The sequence below is a fragment of the Agelaius phoeniceus genome, chromosome 11 (genome assembly GCF_051311805.1).
Source record: "Agelaius phoeniceus isolate bAgePho1 chromosome 11, bAgePho1.hap1, whole genome shotgun sequence".
Taxonomy (NCBI): domain Eukaryota; kingdom Metazoa; phylum Chordata; class Aves; order Passeriformes; family Icteridae; genus Agelaius; species Agelaius phoeniceus.
In genome coordinates, this window is record NC_135275.1 from 3,776,547 (window position 1) to 3,793,777 (window position 17,231).

General features: G+C 45.0%; 1 protein-coding gene across 2 annotated transcripts; it reads left to right on the forward strand.

The window, feature by feature from the left end:
• The first annotated feature begins 325 nt into the window (after positions 1 to 325).
• Positions 326 to 16,813, forward strand: RAB43 (RAB43, member RAS oncogene family). Of its 2 annotated transcripts, none has more exons than XM_077184264.1 (3): positions 326 to 656; positions 10,013 to 10,190; positions 11,171 to 16,813. In XM_077184264.1, the coding sequence occupies exons 1-3, from the start codon at positions 447 to 449 to the stop codon at positions 11,422 to 11,424; spliced, it is 642 nt and encodes a 213-aa protein (XP_077040379.1). In that variant the 5' UTR covers positions 326 to 446; the 3' UTR covers positions 11,425 to 16,813. The 2 variants fall into 2 exon arrangements, with proteins under 2 accessions (XP_077040379.1, XP_054496257.1); XM_054640282.2 differs by having other exon boundaries at positions 330 to 656; positions 10,007 to 10,190.
• The last annotated feature ends 418 nt before the right edge of the window (positions 16,814 to 17,231 follow it).

A 17,231-nucleotide genomic window follows, 5' to 3' on the forward strand; every position in this document is an offset into this window, starting at 1 on the left:
GGATCCGGGCCGAGCGAGGCGGTCCCGGAGCCGGGCGGAGCGGGGCGGGGCGGGGCGGTCCCGGCGCGGTCCCGGGGCCGGGCGGAGCGGGGCGGTCCCGGCGCGGGGCCGGGCGGAGCGGGGCGGTCCCGGCGCGGGGCCGGGCGGAGCGGGGCGGTCCCGGCGCGGGGCCGGGCGGAGCGGGGCGGTCCCGGCGCGGGGCCGGGCGGAGCGGGGCGGTCCCGGCGCGGGGCCGGGCGGAGCGGGGCGGTCCCGGCGCGGGGCCGGGCGGAGCGGGGCGGTCCCGGCGCGGGGCCGGGCGGAGCGGGGCGGTCCCGGCGCGGGGCCGGGCGGAGCGGGGCGGTCCCGGCGCGGGGCCGGGCGGAGCGGGGCGGTCCCGGCGCGGGGCTGGCGGCGGGCGCTGCGCTGCGCAGAGCCGGCTGCCCTCGGCCGCAGCGCGCCCCGCCATGCCCGGAGTGGCCGCGCTGGGCGCCGGCCCCGACCCCGAGGAGAGCTACGACTTCCTCTTCAAGCTGGTGCTGATCGGCGACGCCAGCGTGGGCAAGACCTGCCTGGTGCAGCGCTTCAAGACCGGGGCCTTCTCCGAGCGCCAGGGCAGCACCATCGGCGTGGACTTCACCATGAAGAGCCTGGAGATCCAGGGCAAGCGGGTGAAGGTGAGGGCGCTGGGCCCGCGGGGCTCGCTCCGGGCCGGGCCCCGGGCCGCCATCCCCCGCTGCCCGCAGGGACCCGGGCGGCACCGAGCGCGCCCAGGGCCGGGCCGGGCCGGGCCGGTTCCGCCCTGAGCCCGGGCAAGCCCTGGCTCAGCCCGGCTGCCGCAGCTGCAGCTCTCCCTGCTCAGGCTCCTTTCCGGTGTGTTTACAAGGCAGAAGAAAGCTCAGCTGGGCTGCCGTGTTTCCAGAAAGGGATGTGCAACTGGCAGATTGAGAGAAGGTTCTTAAATTAGGCATGCTATTATCTTAAGACACTGTTTACAGGGTGTCACAGGAAGTGCCGGTTTCACGGTTCTTCTTCATAGAACCAATAAACTCTAAATTTGACATCTGGGGTTTTTTTTCTTTTTTTTTTTTTTTCCTTATGCTGGAGGAAATCAGCTGGGTTGTTAAGGTTAGAAAGAGCCCAGGACATGTACCCCATGGATCTGTCCTCAGATTCTCAGTGGCACAGATTTCTCACCCTCTGAGCACAGGGAGTGCAAGTGAACAGTGGGGAGAAAATGTTTAAAGCATCTGGGGTTTATAGTAGATGCTTTAAACAGGGATCAGTCCCTTCACCAGCCCCTCCGGAATGGGGTTCTGCAGCTATCCTTACCCCCAGTTAGACTTAAAAGCGTTTAATTCAGTCACTGCCTGGAGGAAGATGATGGAATTGCAAATCTTTTGGTGGTACACAAATACAGTGATGTGGTTAAGTTTTGGCCTTGTTTGCCAAAGTAGGTGTCAAAGTCCTCTGTTAGTTTTTTCTTGTAAATTAACTTTGGCGAGTATTAAGGTGAGAAAGTTGCAGAAAACAGAAATGAAGGCTGGCATTTTTAAGGAAAAGAGAGGGATTAGCAGTTGCATAGCCATACCCTGCGGCAGTGTTTATTTCCTTTAAATAAATCACACCTTTCCCTGTCACGTCTGCCTGAGGAGCTGAAGAGCCAACTCAGGTTTTCTGTTGGAGCTGGCGGTGTCTCTCCCGCACTTCTCCTTTAAGGTGGAAACCTGCCTCTGTTTAAATGCCGGGCACACCGAGAGTGACAAATGTGTCTGCTCCTGGTGCCAGGGACTGCAGGAGTGCCCCAGGAAACCAGCCAGACTTCCCAGGTGTGCATTTTCATATTGTCACTGCTTACACCTGGGTATTCCAGGGTTAGTAGCCTGGCTGTAACAAAACCTGAGTTATTTCTCAGTGTTTTGCAAAAAACAAGGCAGGAAGTTCAAGGTCTTGAAGCTTTCTTTTTGTTTGGGCTGGTCTGTACTTCCACTTAGAAAACAATGAGGAATGCAGATTTTGAAGAAGAGTATTTTAAGTATTACTTTAGGGAAATTAATCCAACACTTGCTGATTGACCTAACAGATACTTTTGTCAGCTGCCGGGTCAGGGACACAGCCTGAAAATGAAAGCATTTGCTTGGAGGGGTTTTTTGTTTGGTCAGTTAAGATGTGGGGTGTGTGTGAAGTTTAAATCAGACTTTTCCAGTTGGATTGAGATTTCAGAGCAGCCCATCTAACCTGGGTTAGCTTTGCTCAGCATGCTCTGGGAAACAGGAAATAAGGAAGCATTTCCTTGCTCTTTTTGGAGCTCCCCTGCACACTCTGCTTGCACTTCTTGCCTCTCAAAAGCAGGCCAGGTAATTGTCTGCTGCTTTGAGTTCCTTAGGGGTTTATGCTGCTCAAGACAGTATTGTTTTCTATTTAGCAAATGGTGCAGGAATGAGATAATTCCTGGTTTTGCAATGTTTTACAGGCTCATTTCTAGAAATTCCTTCAAAACAAAGTGTCTACAAAAACTTGTCCCACCTCCCCAGTGGCCTGAACTTCATTTTTAATCTGGCTAAGGGAAGCACTGCAACCCAACACTTATTTTGAGATTGAAGCAAGCAATTTAAGGTTAAATGTGCCCCTTTCTGTTTCAAACTTCAGATGTTCCCGTCACAGTTACATAACATTTCTGAAACATTTGGAACCCAAGGATTTTAGGTCTCACTTTCTTTTGATGTGCTGTTTATTTTGGGGTTTTTTTGTTGTTTTTTGTTTATTTGTTGTTTTTGGTTTTTTGATAAGGGAAAAGATACCTGTTGGAATACTGAAGGTTAAGGTGCTGCAAATAACTTTTTTTTTTTAATAATTATTTATGAAACTTGAGGCTTTCCTTGCACCTTGCAGCTGTGTTCTTTCAAGTGTCTCACGTGGAGTTCCACACCCTGCTGGAGCTGACTAAACTTCACATAGAAAGAGATCAGCTTTGTGAAATGTCTGCAGGCTGTCTTCATTTACAGAAATGTTCTAGTACATGCTGTTTGAAATTGTGGCATACTGCTTTCTCTAAAAGCAGATTTCTCTGAATCCTAGAGTGCAGACTGTAGAGCCTAAAAGTTGCTCTCGTTAGTCACTCAAAAGTGGTGTTAATCACTTAATACATAGTGATTAAAGTCCTATTGATAAAATAATTACTTGTTCTTTGAGTGATAGAAAAAATCTGGCAAACACAGCAAAAACGTTTTATAACTGTTATGTCACTGTAAGAAAAGATATTTATAAAATGCTGGAACCAAGATTTTACATAATGATAGGCAAGGACATTCCTAAGTCCAAGTCCATAAATCATGGTTAGTAATAACAAAAATCTTTTTCTTTTGATGAATTACCTCCTGTGAGCTAATTAATTGCCTTTAATGCCTACTTTATGCTGTCATTTCATAGTGTTTTACATAAAGTGTTTTTCCTCTATGCCACAGTTTTTCTCCCTCAGTATAAGTCTCAGAAAGTAGCAGGAGAGAAGAACAGTTGAAAACACATTCCTTTTACAACAAGTACTTCTTTATTTGAAGAGGTATTTAAATGAAGAAGTAGCATTGCACTTTTTCATTTACAGGCTTTTTCAGCCCATATGTTATCAAGATTATTGGCTTTGATTCAGGCCTCGTGGCTGTGAACTGCATCCCTTTCAGAATGGCCCAAAATATATTTTGTGTCATGATCTGGCCAAATTGCCACTAATACAGAATTGTGTCTTGTTAAGGGTCCCGTCTCCTGACTGGGGATTTAATGACTTTGCTGCACAGATAAAAGCAGAGCTGTTGGAAGCAATATTCTTTGATATCCAGAGGAAAATGTAGCTCTCTGTCAACTCCTTTCACACTCAGAACCTGCAGCAAATGGGAATACTACATTCCCAAAAAAGAGGGATTCCTCATTCTCTGAAAATTGTGCAGGGAAACATTTGAATGGGGCAGTGTATCCTGCCTGCTCTATGAATATCACTTTAAATTGAAATACACTGCCACAGAGATGTTGCTTTTGGCAGAAACTGCCTGGATTAAGTTGCAAGGCTGTTTCAGTAAATGTTTTTAGGAGCAAGTGTTGTGATTTGCCAGCCTACAGGAATGTATGTTACTGTTTGCCCTTTGAGATGACAGGACTCAGACACAGTTGGTTAAGAGTCATTTAGCACAGTCTTTAGATCCAGCTTCCCTGCTGGGAAATTTTATGGAATTTTGCTGCAAAAATGACATTTTTATTTTTATTTTTGCAATGGAAGGTGTCAGCTGGAGGATGCACTTAGTCATTATTTATGCAAAAGCACACCTGAACTGTGGTACTTTAGAAGAATCAGAAAAGTACTTAATAAATTATGTAGGAAGTAAGGGAGGGGGAAATTATTTACTGTGTCTTGGGGCCATCTGTTAAGCATTAACCTTTGATAAAGAATATGTTGATCAATGCAAGAACAGCCACACTGGCCCGTTTGATAATGGCCATTTACTGTGCTCTTTGGCCAACCTGCCACTCAGCACCTTCAGCATTTTCTCTGTCCCTCTGCTGCCTGTAAGCCTGAGCAGACATCCCAGAATGATCTCCCAGGGAACCTCCATGAATGTTTCCCCCTTCTGTTTTCCTCTTACATCCAGCTGAAACATCCTTGTCCCAGATTTTTTCTGGGGTCTCTCACTGTCCTTTATGTGCCACCTTGAGGAGTGTGACTGTCCAAAAGGTTCCAAGCTGAGAGGAGATCAAAATAACCAGCTTTAGTGAGTAAATGAGTATCCAGTAGTGAAACAATTAACATTTGTGAGTAATTGAGTATTCGGTGGTGAAACAATTAGTGAAACAATGAGAAAGGTGGCTCCTTTATTCTGCCATATTCCTTCTGAACAAGGAGTATTCATTCCCTGTTCTCTTCTGTTCCTAGCAGTGGTCCCCCTGCCACCAATCTCTGATTTCACAGGTGTTTCTAATTAGTAGTTTCTAATGAATTCAGAACAATTCTCCAGCAATCCCAGCTTCTCTCTTTCTTACACCAAAGGAGTTGCCAAAGTAATTACAAAATCAGGAACAGCTTTAAAAGGTTACTGAGTGACAGGCGTGGCTGCCATCATGTTATTGACAAAGCTGAAGCACTTAAATCAAGGAAATAAGTAATTAAATATTAATTATTATTATTAAGTAATAATTAAACATTATTTATTAGTAGTGTTAATTATTTATTATCAATTATTTATTATTAATAATAAAATTTAAATTTTATTAAAAGAAATTTATTTTAATGAATCATATTCAAAATTAATAATAATTATGTCATTTACAACATATATCATACACTTGTACAATACAAAAGAATACATGAGCATATCTTTTTTAGTAACCTGTGGCTAGTACAGTTCTTCTGGTATTTAACTTTTAACTTAAACTGAGGGACTTAGGAATGAGAAATACTATGAATACTTTTTCTTTTTTCATCCAAAGAGTTTTCAATTGTTATTTTTTATCAAGAGTTATGTGCTTGTAAATATCCTTCAACAGAAGTACTATATAAAACTTTTACTGTGCACGATCTGGTTAAAGTTATAGTTGTGATTGGTATTTTTTTATAGTTGTCATGGTTCTTTTTCAGTAGAATTCTGTGAAATTTATCTCTGTAGACATGCTGGAGAAAACAGTGTTTACTTAGGATCAGAACTGGTATTTTTGTAATTACTTAAATTATATTTTTAACCGTGTATCAGACTGATTAATGTTACATGAAAATATTTTTTCTTAGAATTTTCTAAAGATGCTGTCACACAAAGTAGCTGTATTTTTCCTTTAGACATACAACTTGCTTTACATTAAGTGAGCTGGTTCATAATACCTCCTTGCTGTGTCTATAGTGTGTATTCCTAATGCTAAAGACATTATTCAAATTACAAACGATGTGCCCAGACAAGGTTTTCAAGCTTCCAGACTGGAGAGGGGTTGTTCTTAGCTCAGTCACTCTGCACTTTTATTTACACCACAGGAAAAGTGTAAGCCAAAACAATTTCATTTCTTAACTCAAGTGTTTCCAATTTGTGTGCACAGAATCCCTCCCAAGAGTTGGGTAATCATCATCAGCCCTTTCTAGCACTTGACCTAATCAGGTGCTGAGATTTAACAAACACAAAGGGCTGGTGAGAGACCTGAGTGCAGAGATCCCCTAAACCTGCTCCCAGTTTCCTGGTCCCTGCTAATTGCTGCTGACTGCTCTGAACTATTATCTGTTTCATTAATAACCATTGCTTTGTGGTTTTCTGAGTCCATTACAGCCTTCCCCTGCTCTGAGAATTCCTTTTTGCTGGGATTGATTCCCTCTCAGCTGTACATATATCAGCTGGGTCTGAGTGCTTGCTTAGCACAGGAAATGAGATCTTATCAGCACAGCTTCTTCCAAAGGGAAATTTACTGCTCAAAAATGCAGCACAGTCAGAAGATACTAAGAAAACAGTACTGTGCAAAAGAAATAAAAGGAAAAATGCTTCCATGTTATTTGGTATAAAATAGCACTGGCACATTGTGTTGAAGTTGCTGACAACACTTCAGAATAAGGAGGTTCAGAGAGAGGGGAAACCATAAATAAAAGGTCCATGCTATGGGAGGATTCAAAACCCAGTAGTATTTGCTGATGTCCTGATTCAGTGGAGATGCAGAACACAAGGAATGGCACAAAAAGACAAGCAGTGGTCTCCCATTTATCATTGGGGGATAGAGAAGTGAAAGTGCAGCAGAACATAAATTCATAGCAGGAAGCTCTTTCATTTCACTGTGACTTTATATTGAAGCCAAGAGCTTTGGAAGATTCAGAAAGGATTAGAGATTTATACTGAGGATGAGGACATCCACAGTTACTTTAGATTAGAAGATCCTGGAATATAAGCCATCATGTTCCAGGACATCAGACAACCTATAAACCAACAGGATTTATGAAGAACTTCCCTACGAGCAGCATGTGTTTGTCCACTCTGAATTATTTGGTTTCTTCCTCTGGAACATCTCGTACTGGGAACTCCAACTCTGATACCAAACTCAGAGTTCTTATACTGCTGGATTTAGGCAAAAATCTTTAACCAAGCATTTCTTCTTCCTGCCCACTTGTAATGTGTGTTTTACCACCCAGAAAAGGACAGGTGATGAGACTGACAGATCCTTCACTGGCTTCATTGAGACCCAGGCTTCCTGGCATTTCGTTTACACACTCTTTTATCTGTATTCTTTTCATTGTCTGATATTTCCTTCTAAAGCAGCCTCAGTGCTCTCAGATTATGTGACCACATCCTGCTCCCTTTGTTCCTGCCCTGCACAGCTGGCAGAGCCACAGATGGTGTGGTGGCCAAAACCCACCTGCAGTGTCAGTGACACAGCAGGTGACCTTGGCTGAGGCTGGCACCCTGTTCTGCTGCCAAGGGTGACAAAGGGCTGGGCACACCAGAGAGTTCCAAAATCTGCCACAGGAGGAGCTTGCTGGCAGGAAACCAGGCTGCCAGCTGATGCAGGTGCAAACTCTGAGCAGACAAGTTCTCAGCATAGATGACATACATATATATATATATAGAGAGAGAGATAGATAGATATAGATATATATATATGTAGTTATATATATGTGTATATATATATATATATATATATAAGTAGTTATTTTATACATGTCTGTATCAAAGTTCTCAAGCATATGTTCTCTCTCATCCTTAGATCTTGTACAACAGCCTAGATACACACAGGGCTAGAATGCATTGCTTAGACAGGAGATTTGGATCAAGGCTCTTGGATCAAGTCCTCTCCCTCTCGCAGGAGAGCAGCTGCTGTGTGTCACTGTGTGTCACTGTGTGTCACTGTAGCAATGAATCTGAACCACTCAGACTGCAGTGTGCACCAGCCATCCCCCTTGTAACTGTTCTTACCAGAATTTTCTCAGGGCCCTCTGGAATTCATCAAGGTTACTAGGACATAGACTGTGCTAAAATAATAAAGAAGCAGCTAAGAAACTGAATTCCAAGACCACAAGAAAGAGCAGAGAGCTGTGAGCCACCTGGGCTGTGACCAGTCCCATCTTCTGAGAGGAGCATGCAGAGCATGTGGACAGGCAAAGGCACTGATGGGAAATGTGTGATCAGTGTGTGCAGCAGGGTTAGAGTGCATAATGCGAACAGTAAATGGCTTCTGCTTAATCACAGTGGTCAGGAGTCCTGAGTTCCCCACGTGTCCCTGTGTGTGTGGTTATCAAATATTGTGGTGTTGTGAGGGTCCCCAGGACAAGGTGAGAGATGAATCTGACTCCATATTTCTTAGAAGGCTGATATATTATATTATATTATATTATATTATATTATATTATATTATATTATATTATATTATATTATATTATATTAATCATATCATATCATAAATACATACTAAAACTACACTAAAGAAAGAGAAAGGAGACATCAGAAGGCTGGCAAAAAATGATAATAGACAGACCAGAGTCCTGACACAGCTGGGCTGGGATTGGTCATTAATTAAAAACAATTCCCATGGAACCAATCAAAGATGCACCTGTTGGTGAGCAACCTCCAAACCACGTTCCAAACAATCAGATAATTATTGTTCACATTTCTTTTCTGAGCCTTCCCAGCTTCTCAGGGGAAAAATCCTGGCAAAGGGATTTTTCATAAAATATGACAGTGACATGTGTCCCTGTGTGTGACCCTGCTGTGTCCCTGTGTGCTCTGTGTGTCCCTGTGTGCTGTGTGTGACCCTGTTGTGTCCCCCAGCTGCAGATCTGGAACATGGTGGGCCAGGAGCGGTTCAGGGTGTCCCTGTCTCTCCCTGTGTGTCACTACGTGTCCCTGTGTACTCTGTGTGTCCCTATGTGTCCCTGTGTGCTGTGTCTGACCCTGATGTGTCCCTCAGCTGCAGATCTGGGACATGGCAGGCCAGGAGCGGTTCAAGGTGTCACTCTGTGTACCTCTGTGCCCTTGTCTGTCCCTGTGTGTCACTGTATGTCACTGTGTCCTGTGTGTCCCTGTGTATCACTGTGTCCCTGTGTGCTGTGTGTGTCCCTGTGTGTCCCTGTGTCTGTCCTGCTGTGTCCCCCAGCTGCAGATCTGGGACACGATGGGCCAGGAGCGGTTCAGGGTGTCCCTGTGTGTCCCTGTGTGCCCCTGTCTGTCCCTATGTGTCCCTGTGTGTCCTTGTGTATCACTGTGACCCTGTGTGTCCCTGTGTCTGTCCTGCTGTGTCCCCCAGCTGCAGATCTGGGACACAGTGGGCCAGGAGCAGTTCAGGGTGTCACTCTGTGTCACTGTGTGTCCCTGTGTGTCACTGTGTGTCCCTGTGTGCTCTGTGTGTGTCCTTGTGTGTCCCTGTATGTCCTGTCTGACCCTGCTGTGTCTCCTCAGCTGCAGATCTGGGACACGGCGGGCCAGGTTCAGGGTGTCCCTGTGTATCCCTCTGTGCCCCTGTCTGTCCCTGTGTGTCACTGTATGTCCCTGTGTGTCCCTGTGTCTGACCTGCTGTGTCCCCCAGCTGCAGATCTGGGACACAGTGGGCCAGGAGCAGTTCAGGGTGTCCCTCTGTGCCCCTGTCTGTCCCTGTGTGTCCTTGTGTATCACTGTGTGCTGTGTGTCCCTCTGTGTCCCTGTGTGACCCTGCTGTGTCCCTGTGTGCTGTGTGTGTCCCTGTGTGTCACTTTGTGCTGTTTGTGACCCTGTTGTGTCCCCCAGCTGCAGATCTGGAACATGGTGGGCCAGGAGAGGTTCAGGGTGTCCCTGTGTGCCCCTGTTTGTGACCCTGCTGTGTCCCCCAGCTGCAGATCTGGGACACGGCGGGCCAGGAGCGATTCAGGGTGTCCCTGTGTGTCCCTGTGTGCCCTGTGTGTCACTGTGTCCCTGTGTGTGACCCTGCCGTGTCCCCCAGCTGCAGATCAGGGACACAGCGGGCCAGGAGTAGTTCAGGGTGTCCCTGTGTGTCCCTGTGTGCCCTGTGTGTCACTGTATGTCCCTGTGTGTGACCCTGCCGTGTCCCCCAGCTGCAGATCTGGGACACGGCGGGCCAGGAGCGCTTCCGGACCATCACGCAGAGTTATTACCGCAGCGCCAACGGGGCCATCCTGGCCTACGACATCAGCAAGAGGGGCTCCTTCCTGTCCATCCCTCGCTGGATCGAGGATGTCAGGAAATACGCTGGCTCCAACATCGTGCAGCTGCTCATCGGTGAGTTGGGAATGCACTGCTTCTGCAGTGTGGCCTCAGCTTTGGGTTCTGCGGGGAGTTAAGGTGTGTGCAATAAACCAGCTGGAAATTGCACCAGAGGAGCTGATTCACTGGAGCAGAGGTGTTTTGGTTGACTTCTGTTAAGGAGTAGACAGCTTTGAGCCCTTTGCATCTCATTTAATGGAGAACTGGCATGCCCAGGATTTCCCAGTTCTGAAGCACAGCTGCTGTGGAGTCCCCTTCCCTTCCCTTCCCTTCCCTTCCCTTCCCTTCCCTTCCCTTCCCTTCCCTTCCCTTCCCTTCCCTTCCCTTCCCTTCCCTTCCCTTCCCTTCCCTTCCCTTCCCTTCCCTTCCCTTCCCTTCCCTTCCCTTCCCTTCCCTTCCCTTCCCTTCCCTTCCCTTCCCTTCCCTTCCCTTCCCATGTGTTTTGGTGAGTTGGAGCACGCACCCACTTGAGCAGACAGGGAATTTTGAAAGGACTTTGGGGCAATCAGAGTTTGTCAGTTCTGTGCTAGAAGTTCTGCTTTCCAGCGCCCAAATGTTTTGGGCTGAGTTTTGGACTCAGATGTGGCTCTTAGGGCCTGCAGAGCTGCTAATACAAGAGCAGTACCATTCTGGCATTCTGGATTTCCCTAGGAATCAGCAGACAGCTGCTGTTTTCACACAATGGTTTTAACTTCAATTTCTAGCCTGTTCCCTTCTGTTAGGGTCTACAGGCACCACTCTTCAGTTACTTTTCCTGTTCTTTACGGGTAACACAGAAATACAGGTTGGAAAGGGCTGGGGAGGTTATCCAGTCCAGGCTCCTGCTCACAGCAAAGCCAGAGTCAGGCTGGTCAGGGCCTTTTCAGTCACATTTTGAAAATCTGCAGAATGGAAATTCTTCAGCTTCCTTGGGCAACCCAAGACCCTCCTGCCAAGCCCTTCCTGTGACACAAACAAGCAGATACAAATCCCTGTGTTGTTCCCTTTCCTTCCAGGAAACAAGTCTGACCTAAGTGACCTTAGAGAGGTTCAGCTGGAAGAAGCTCAGAGCCTGGCTGAACACTATGACAACATCATCTGTGCCATAGAGACCTCAGCAAAGGACTCCAGCAACGTGGAGGAGGCCTTTGTGAAGATGGCCACAGAGCTGATGATGAGGCATGGAGGGCCCATGTTCAGTGAGAAGAGCACTGACAGCATCAAGCTTGACAGCAAAGACGTTGTGGAAGGCTGGGGGTGTGGTTGCTGATAAGAGCTAGCTGATATCCCTAACTTTACTGGAGTTTAGATGGTGCTTCACCCTAATGCTGAGTAGCATGGTAGCCATATTCTCCTCCTCCTCCTTCTCCTGTGAAACCAGCAATTTTGTAGAAGTTAGACACAATCCTGTTTGCTTTAGTGTCTTATTTTTAAAAAGGGACTTTGGAGAGGTGGTCCTAAAAGTCAAACCCTCTGAAAAACCTACTCAACATTTGTCCCCACGGTTTTATTTTCTGTAACTTTCATACGAGTTACAAAAATGGAGGAAACTACTTTGAACTTGGTGTTTTGAGGTGGGAACACATTTGGTTGGGGAAGAGACTGATGCAAACCCAAAGGTCTGAGCATTTAGCATGGCACTGGTGGCAAAGGAGGTCACTTTTGGAGCAGGCAATCTTGACAGGATCTCTTCAAATGCCCAGCACTCCAGCAGTGACCAGGCAGTGTCAGTGATAATGGTATTTCAAGGGCCAGAAGAGCCAAGATTTTGATTACAGGACCAAATAGCAGTCACCTGTCCTAGGGCATAGGGATTGCTAGTTGCTGTTGGAGCAGGCCCAGGTGGGGGAGCTCCTCTCAGGTTTTGTTACCATTTGAAATTTTAACAGAAAGCAAAACCAGCCTGAGCACTGTCACTGGGCCAGGGTGGTGATTTAAAGCAGCCTTGAGGAGAGGGAAGATGCATTTCATTTGCCTGTTGTTTGCACAGTGGTAGCTCCTCTTTCCAGGTGGAAGCATCTCTGAGATTTTGCCCTCAGGTCTCACCATTTCATTCCACAGCTCAAGCCCTGCAGCCCTGGAAACAGGAGCTGGAGAAAGCTTGAGCTGGCTGTAGCCAGGATCTCCTGCCATGTGCCTGATGTCAAACACAGGCTTCATTCTGTCAGGCATTTGGTGTTACATTACCAGAGTGCATCAGTGGCATAAGTAGATTTGAATTTTTTATTGGTTTTGTTTCTTAAACCATCTCTTTAAATCCTGCATGGGCACATAATGGGAAAGAAGACTTCAGAATAGCTGAGAACTGCATGAGTGCAGCTGCTTGGCTGTGAGAGACCAGTGTCTTTTGAGTGATTCCCTCCCAGCTTTGTACCCAAATGTTCCCCTCTCCCTATCACAAGTTACCAGTTGCTTTTCATTTCTTTAGAACACTCAGCAGGAAAAATATTTCATAGTGGATCAGAAGTCTACACAAAGTAAAAGAGATTTCATAATGCAGCTCTTTCAGCTGCAGCTCTGTAGATCCCTTGTAGATGTAGCTGAGGTACTGATGGATTCCTCTGCAGGGACACTCTCAGGCACCTTACAGAGGTGGATTTGCAAAGAGAGCAGGAGCAGCAATATTTTAAATTCTGCAGGTAAAGCAGAGGTGTTCAGGTGTGGCAAGGGAATTTTGCAGTCCTGGTAATTGGAAGGAGTCATTATCAAGAAGCCCCATTTGAAGGGAATGCCTTGTCTCTTTGAAAAATCCAGGTCAAAAAGGAGACTTTTAATTGTTTTGCTATGAGAGCTGCACCAGTTCAGTCATCCAACATATCCAGTGTCATGAAATTAGGAAGATTTAGGAAAGGGCTAATGGATACCAATTTTAATCCTATTCATCTTCCTGTAGCAAATATTGAACCAATCTCTGCTCTTTCTGGTTTTTTAAACTGTGAGGTAGATAAAATGTGTGCTTTGTAGCCTGTTTGCTTCTATCTAAGGGGTTAGTTTTTAAATTTTATAGCTGTGAGAATGAAAAGGCCTTAAATTTTTCAACTAGTAGAGTTTTCACAATTCTGGTATTTTCTGCAGAAGGGCAGGCTGAGCTGCAGTATCTGGTAGTGGTTTTGGATGGTTTTCAGGATATTCCTGCTTCCAAAGATAGTAGGCAGTAAATGCCCAGTTAGGCAGTTGGGAATTTGAAATTGGGAATGGGAATGAAAATGGGAATTTTCCAAACCCTGGAGCTGTTGGTGCATTCCCTATGTTCTGCTCTCAGGACAAACTGTGAAGTCAGTCCAGTTTAAAACTGAGTGCTGGTGGCTGCTTTTCCTGCTGCTGGGGCCCTTCAGGCCCAGAATGTTTGCAGACATTTGATTTTCTGGCATGACCCATTGCAGTTTGTACCTGTGGGTCGTGGTCCTGCAGTTCTGCTGGAGCAGGGAGCCCCAGATGAGCTCAGCCCCACTTCCTGCAGCATCAGTGCCAAATTATTCACTGCTGAGAAAAACCCATTTGAGAACAGTATTGCTATTTCTCAGACTGAAATCCATAGTTTACAATGCTTAACTCATCTTAAAACTGGAACAAGAAGCAAAATGAACATAAACCCTGCTTCCAGTGCAGCCAGTGAGTGATTGTGATTTTAGAGTAGATGAAGAACTGAGGAATTATTGATCCATTTTCTTCTTTTTGAGGTTTGTTTAGTGAATAAGTAGAATTAGACCAGGCACTACACTTTCCATTACAATTTGCCTGGATTTATCTCTTAAACTAGGCTTGAAGGGTGAGGCTCTGTCTGCAGGTCAGTCTGGTTCAGTCAGAAAATGTGCAATACAGCAGCAGAGATTTGTTTGCTGTACTTTAAATGAAGGCACCAATTCCAATTAGTTTGCAGTTTCCTGCAGAAAACTAAAACCATGGCTTTAAATCAGATTTGTGTTTTAACTCTTGGCTCTTCTGTCTTGTAACAAGTGGAGTACAAGTTTGCATGCCCTCCTAACTGAACAAAAGAAATAGAAGACTTGGTTTATTTTTAATTTTTTTTTAGAAGAAACCCAAAGACCTGGTTTATTTTTTAGATTAGCAGCTGGTGGTGCTTGGGCTGTGAGAAGTGAAAGTTTCTTTTGATTACCAAACCCTTCCTTTGTTCACTGCCCACTAGGCTGGGAGCTCCTTGACCAGAAATACACAGGAAATGTGGAGCTTTTCACTGCTCTGCTGAAGGTTTTATCAAACCTGGGACTCTCACCCAGCTATGGAATTCAGGCTTTAGGAATTAGGTTGCTTTAACTCCATTAATCCTATTGAAACCAAAATGCTACCTGGGTGGAGAGAGTGAGGAGCAATAAACCTGAGCTTTATGGGTGAAAAGCTGAGTTTCACCTCTCAGGGTATAAATGGGCACTGATGGACATCAAGTGAATAATTCAGTAGTGCTTGTTCAGGGTTCACAGCATAAACATTTGCCAGGAAATCTGTTTAGTGCCAGTTGAACATTAACAAGGCTATGGTGCAGTAATTGCTTTTGAGCAGATCCCCTTGGCTGATCATGTATTTGCATTAGCATTTATCATTTCTTTTTGGCAGTACCAAAGTGTGCAGAAATATTACAAAAGCACAGGAGGGGACATTGATCTCTGCCTTGTAGCACTTGGGAGTGGAATGCAGAGGCAGATACTGAAATGAAATCATCAGCAGAATGTGGTTCCCAGGAGCCTTTGTTACCCTTTGTATTGATTTTAAGCTCATTTTATCTCCAGTTTCTCATCCAGTCCATCATCATGGATGGAACTTGTACAAATATTTATAATTACATCAATATAAAACCAAATGTCAGCCCAGAAATCTGCTAATGTTTGCTTTGCAAAACAAAATTTGAGAAAAACGAGAATAGTGAAGAACAGAGGAGAAGTCCTGATGATTTTCTTACTCTCACTATACTGGCAAGCAGGTTTTCAGGGAGAAAAAATCCAAATTAAGCCCAGCTAAAACCACTAACAGCTCTTCTGTTAGCTAATGCTGATAGATTTCCAAGAACTTCACCAGAAGTGGAATTTCTGCTCCTTTTGGGTGCCTGGGCTGTCATATGTGAAAACAAGGGTTTGGGAGCATGTCCTTTGGACATGGCATGCAAACTTGTCCTGAAAACTTGAAGACATTTTTTAAAAGTGAGCCAGGAGCTGAATTGACACAGACAGAAAGCTGCAGGCAGATGCCTCCCAATGTCTTCAAAAGCATCTCGGTACCTTTGCAAATAAAGCACAAAACTTGTGGGGAAGTGGTTTTGCACTAAAGGGAAATAATTATCAGAGAGAAAAAAATCATTAATGTGAAAGGCAGAGCATCTTGATTATTCTGCATTTTTCATGTTCATTTCCTAGTTCAATGCTGTGCATAAGTAAGATTTTTCCCTTTATAAATGATATTAAAATAGATAAAGTGTGAAAAGTAGTTTGATACTTGACAAAATAAATGCTTTCTTAGGAGAGTGATAATATTGATGAGGAGAATAACTTTGCTGATAGGGTTTGGTGGTGCAGTGTCAGGGATTCCCCACAGAGTTGTGCTGGAATGATGTGAGACACAAAAACCATTCCCAAAACAGGGGAAGCCAGTGGGGGACACCAGACCCTGTCCTGCCTGCCAGACAGAAAACAGATCCAGGCTGGTACTGAGCAGAAGGTGAATTTAGTTCTTTGTAACTGTTTTTAAAGATTTCTGTTTCAGATTTCTGATAGGCAGATTTTCCCTCTCCTGTGCCTCACTCGCTGAGATCTGCCAGGTAAAAACCCCACAGGTGCAGAGCAGGGAGCATCCCAGCCAGTCTGGCTCACACACACCTCTGGGGGGGAAGGAAAAAATCTCTAATTCATATTGAATTCATTCACTGCATTCCAAAATTATTTGAGGGGTTTGGGTGATAACAGTGTTAAAATGGTTCTGCATTTTCTAGGACAAATCTGTTGCTTTTCAAGGTTTCTTCGAGAGATGCAGGCTGTACATTTCTAATCATCAGTAACTGTTTTGCTTTTAAACTTTCTTATCTCAATACTGACTAAATGATTTGGAATATGAGGAGACAAGGGAGCAAGCTTGCATACTACAGTAATTTTTTATACTTTACCTTCATCTATTTATGAATTTATTATGAGAAGTATTTTTAAACATGAAACCTGCTTTTGTTGTGAATTTTAGCAAAGTAGTGGATACATTGTACTGAGTATCATTAAAAAAGGTTTAATTAAAGTACACATCTGGCAATTAATACCTTTTGTTGTTATTTTATGAATGTACCTTGTGGTATATGATCAGAAACAAAATCGATTTTAACAAATTCTGTATTCTATCCTACAGTGATGTATGGTCTGCTTTTAGCAAGATATGACCTAATGTACTCTTAATTAAACAAATGGTGCTGAACTCACTTCCTCTTATCCTCCAAATGTCCATCACTCCAGCAATGCATGCACTCCCAATTGTTCCACTTAGCAAACTCTCCAGCAGAGCTGTCGGGAAGATGAAGAATGAAACCCCAAATGCTCAGTGTTGGAGAAGTGCAGATAACCCTCCCAGTGCTTGCAGTTAAGTGTGAACAATGCTGTACCTCCCCGGGGGAATGTTTAGATCCTGGACTTGATTGAAGTGCTGTTAATTAAACAAAGCAACACCCCTTGCTCTTTGCTTGGCTCTTTACTTTGAGCGTCAGCAGATGGGAGTTGGTGATCCACAGGAGCCAAATATTGAATTTCTTGGTTTGCATTGTCTGCTGCTTCAGTGACAGCCTGTGGATGCCAAAGGAGGAGTTGTCAGTGCAATGGCCAGGCTCTAGAGCTGGCTCCTCAGAGTGCTGCTGCAGCTGGATTTGTCACTGAAATCTCTCTAAGGACTCATTTTTACTGTGCCTGCCCTGGCAGGGTGTGCTGGAGGGGATCATGAGAGAGGGAAACAGTGCAGGTGTCATGAGGAACATCTCCTGCTCCTGAAGGGACTGACCTGCATCTTCTCATCTTCTACACATTAAACTGGAGTTTCTAAATCTGTGTGAGCAAAACCCCCAACTTGTAATAGCTTGTTATAAGTGCATGTGGTTCC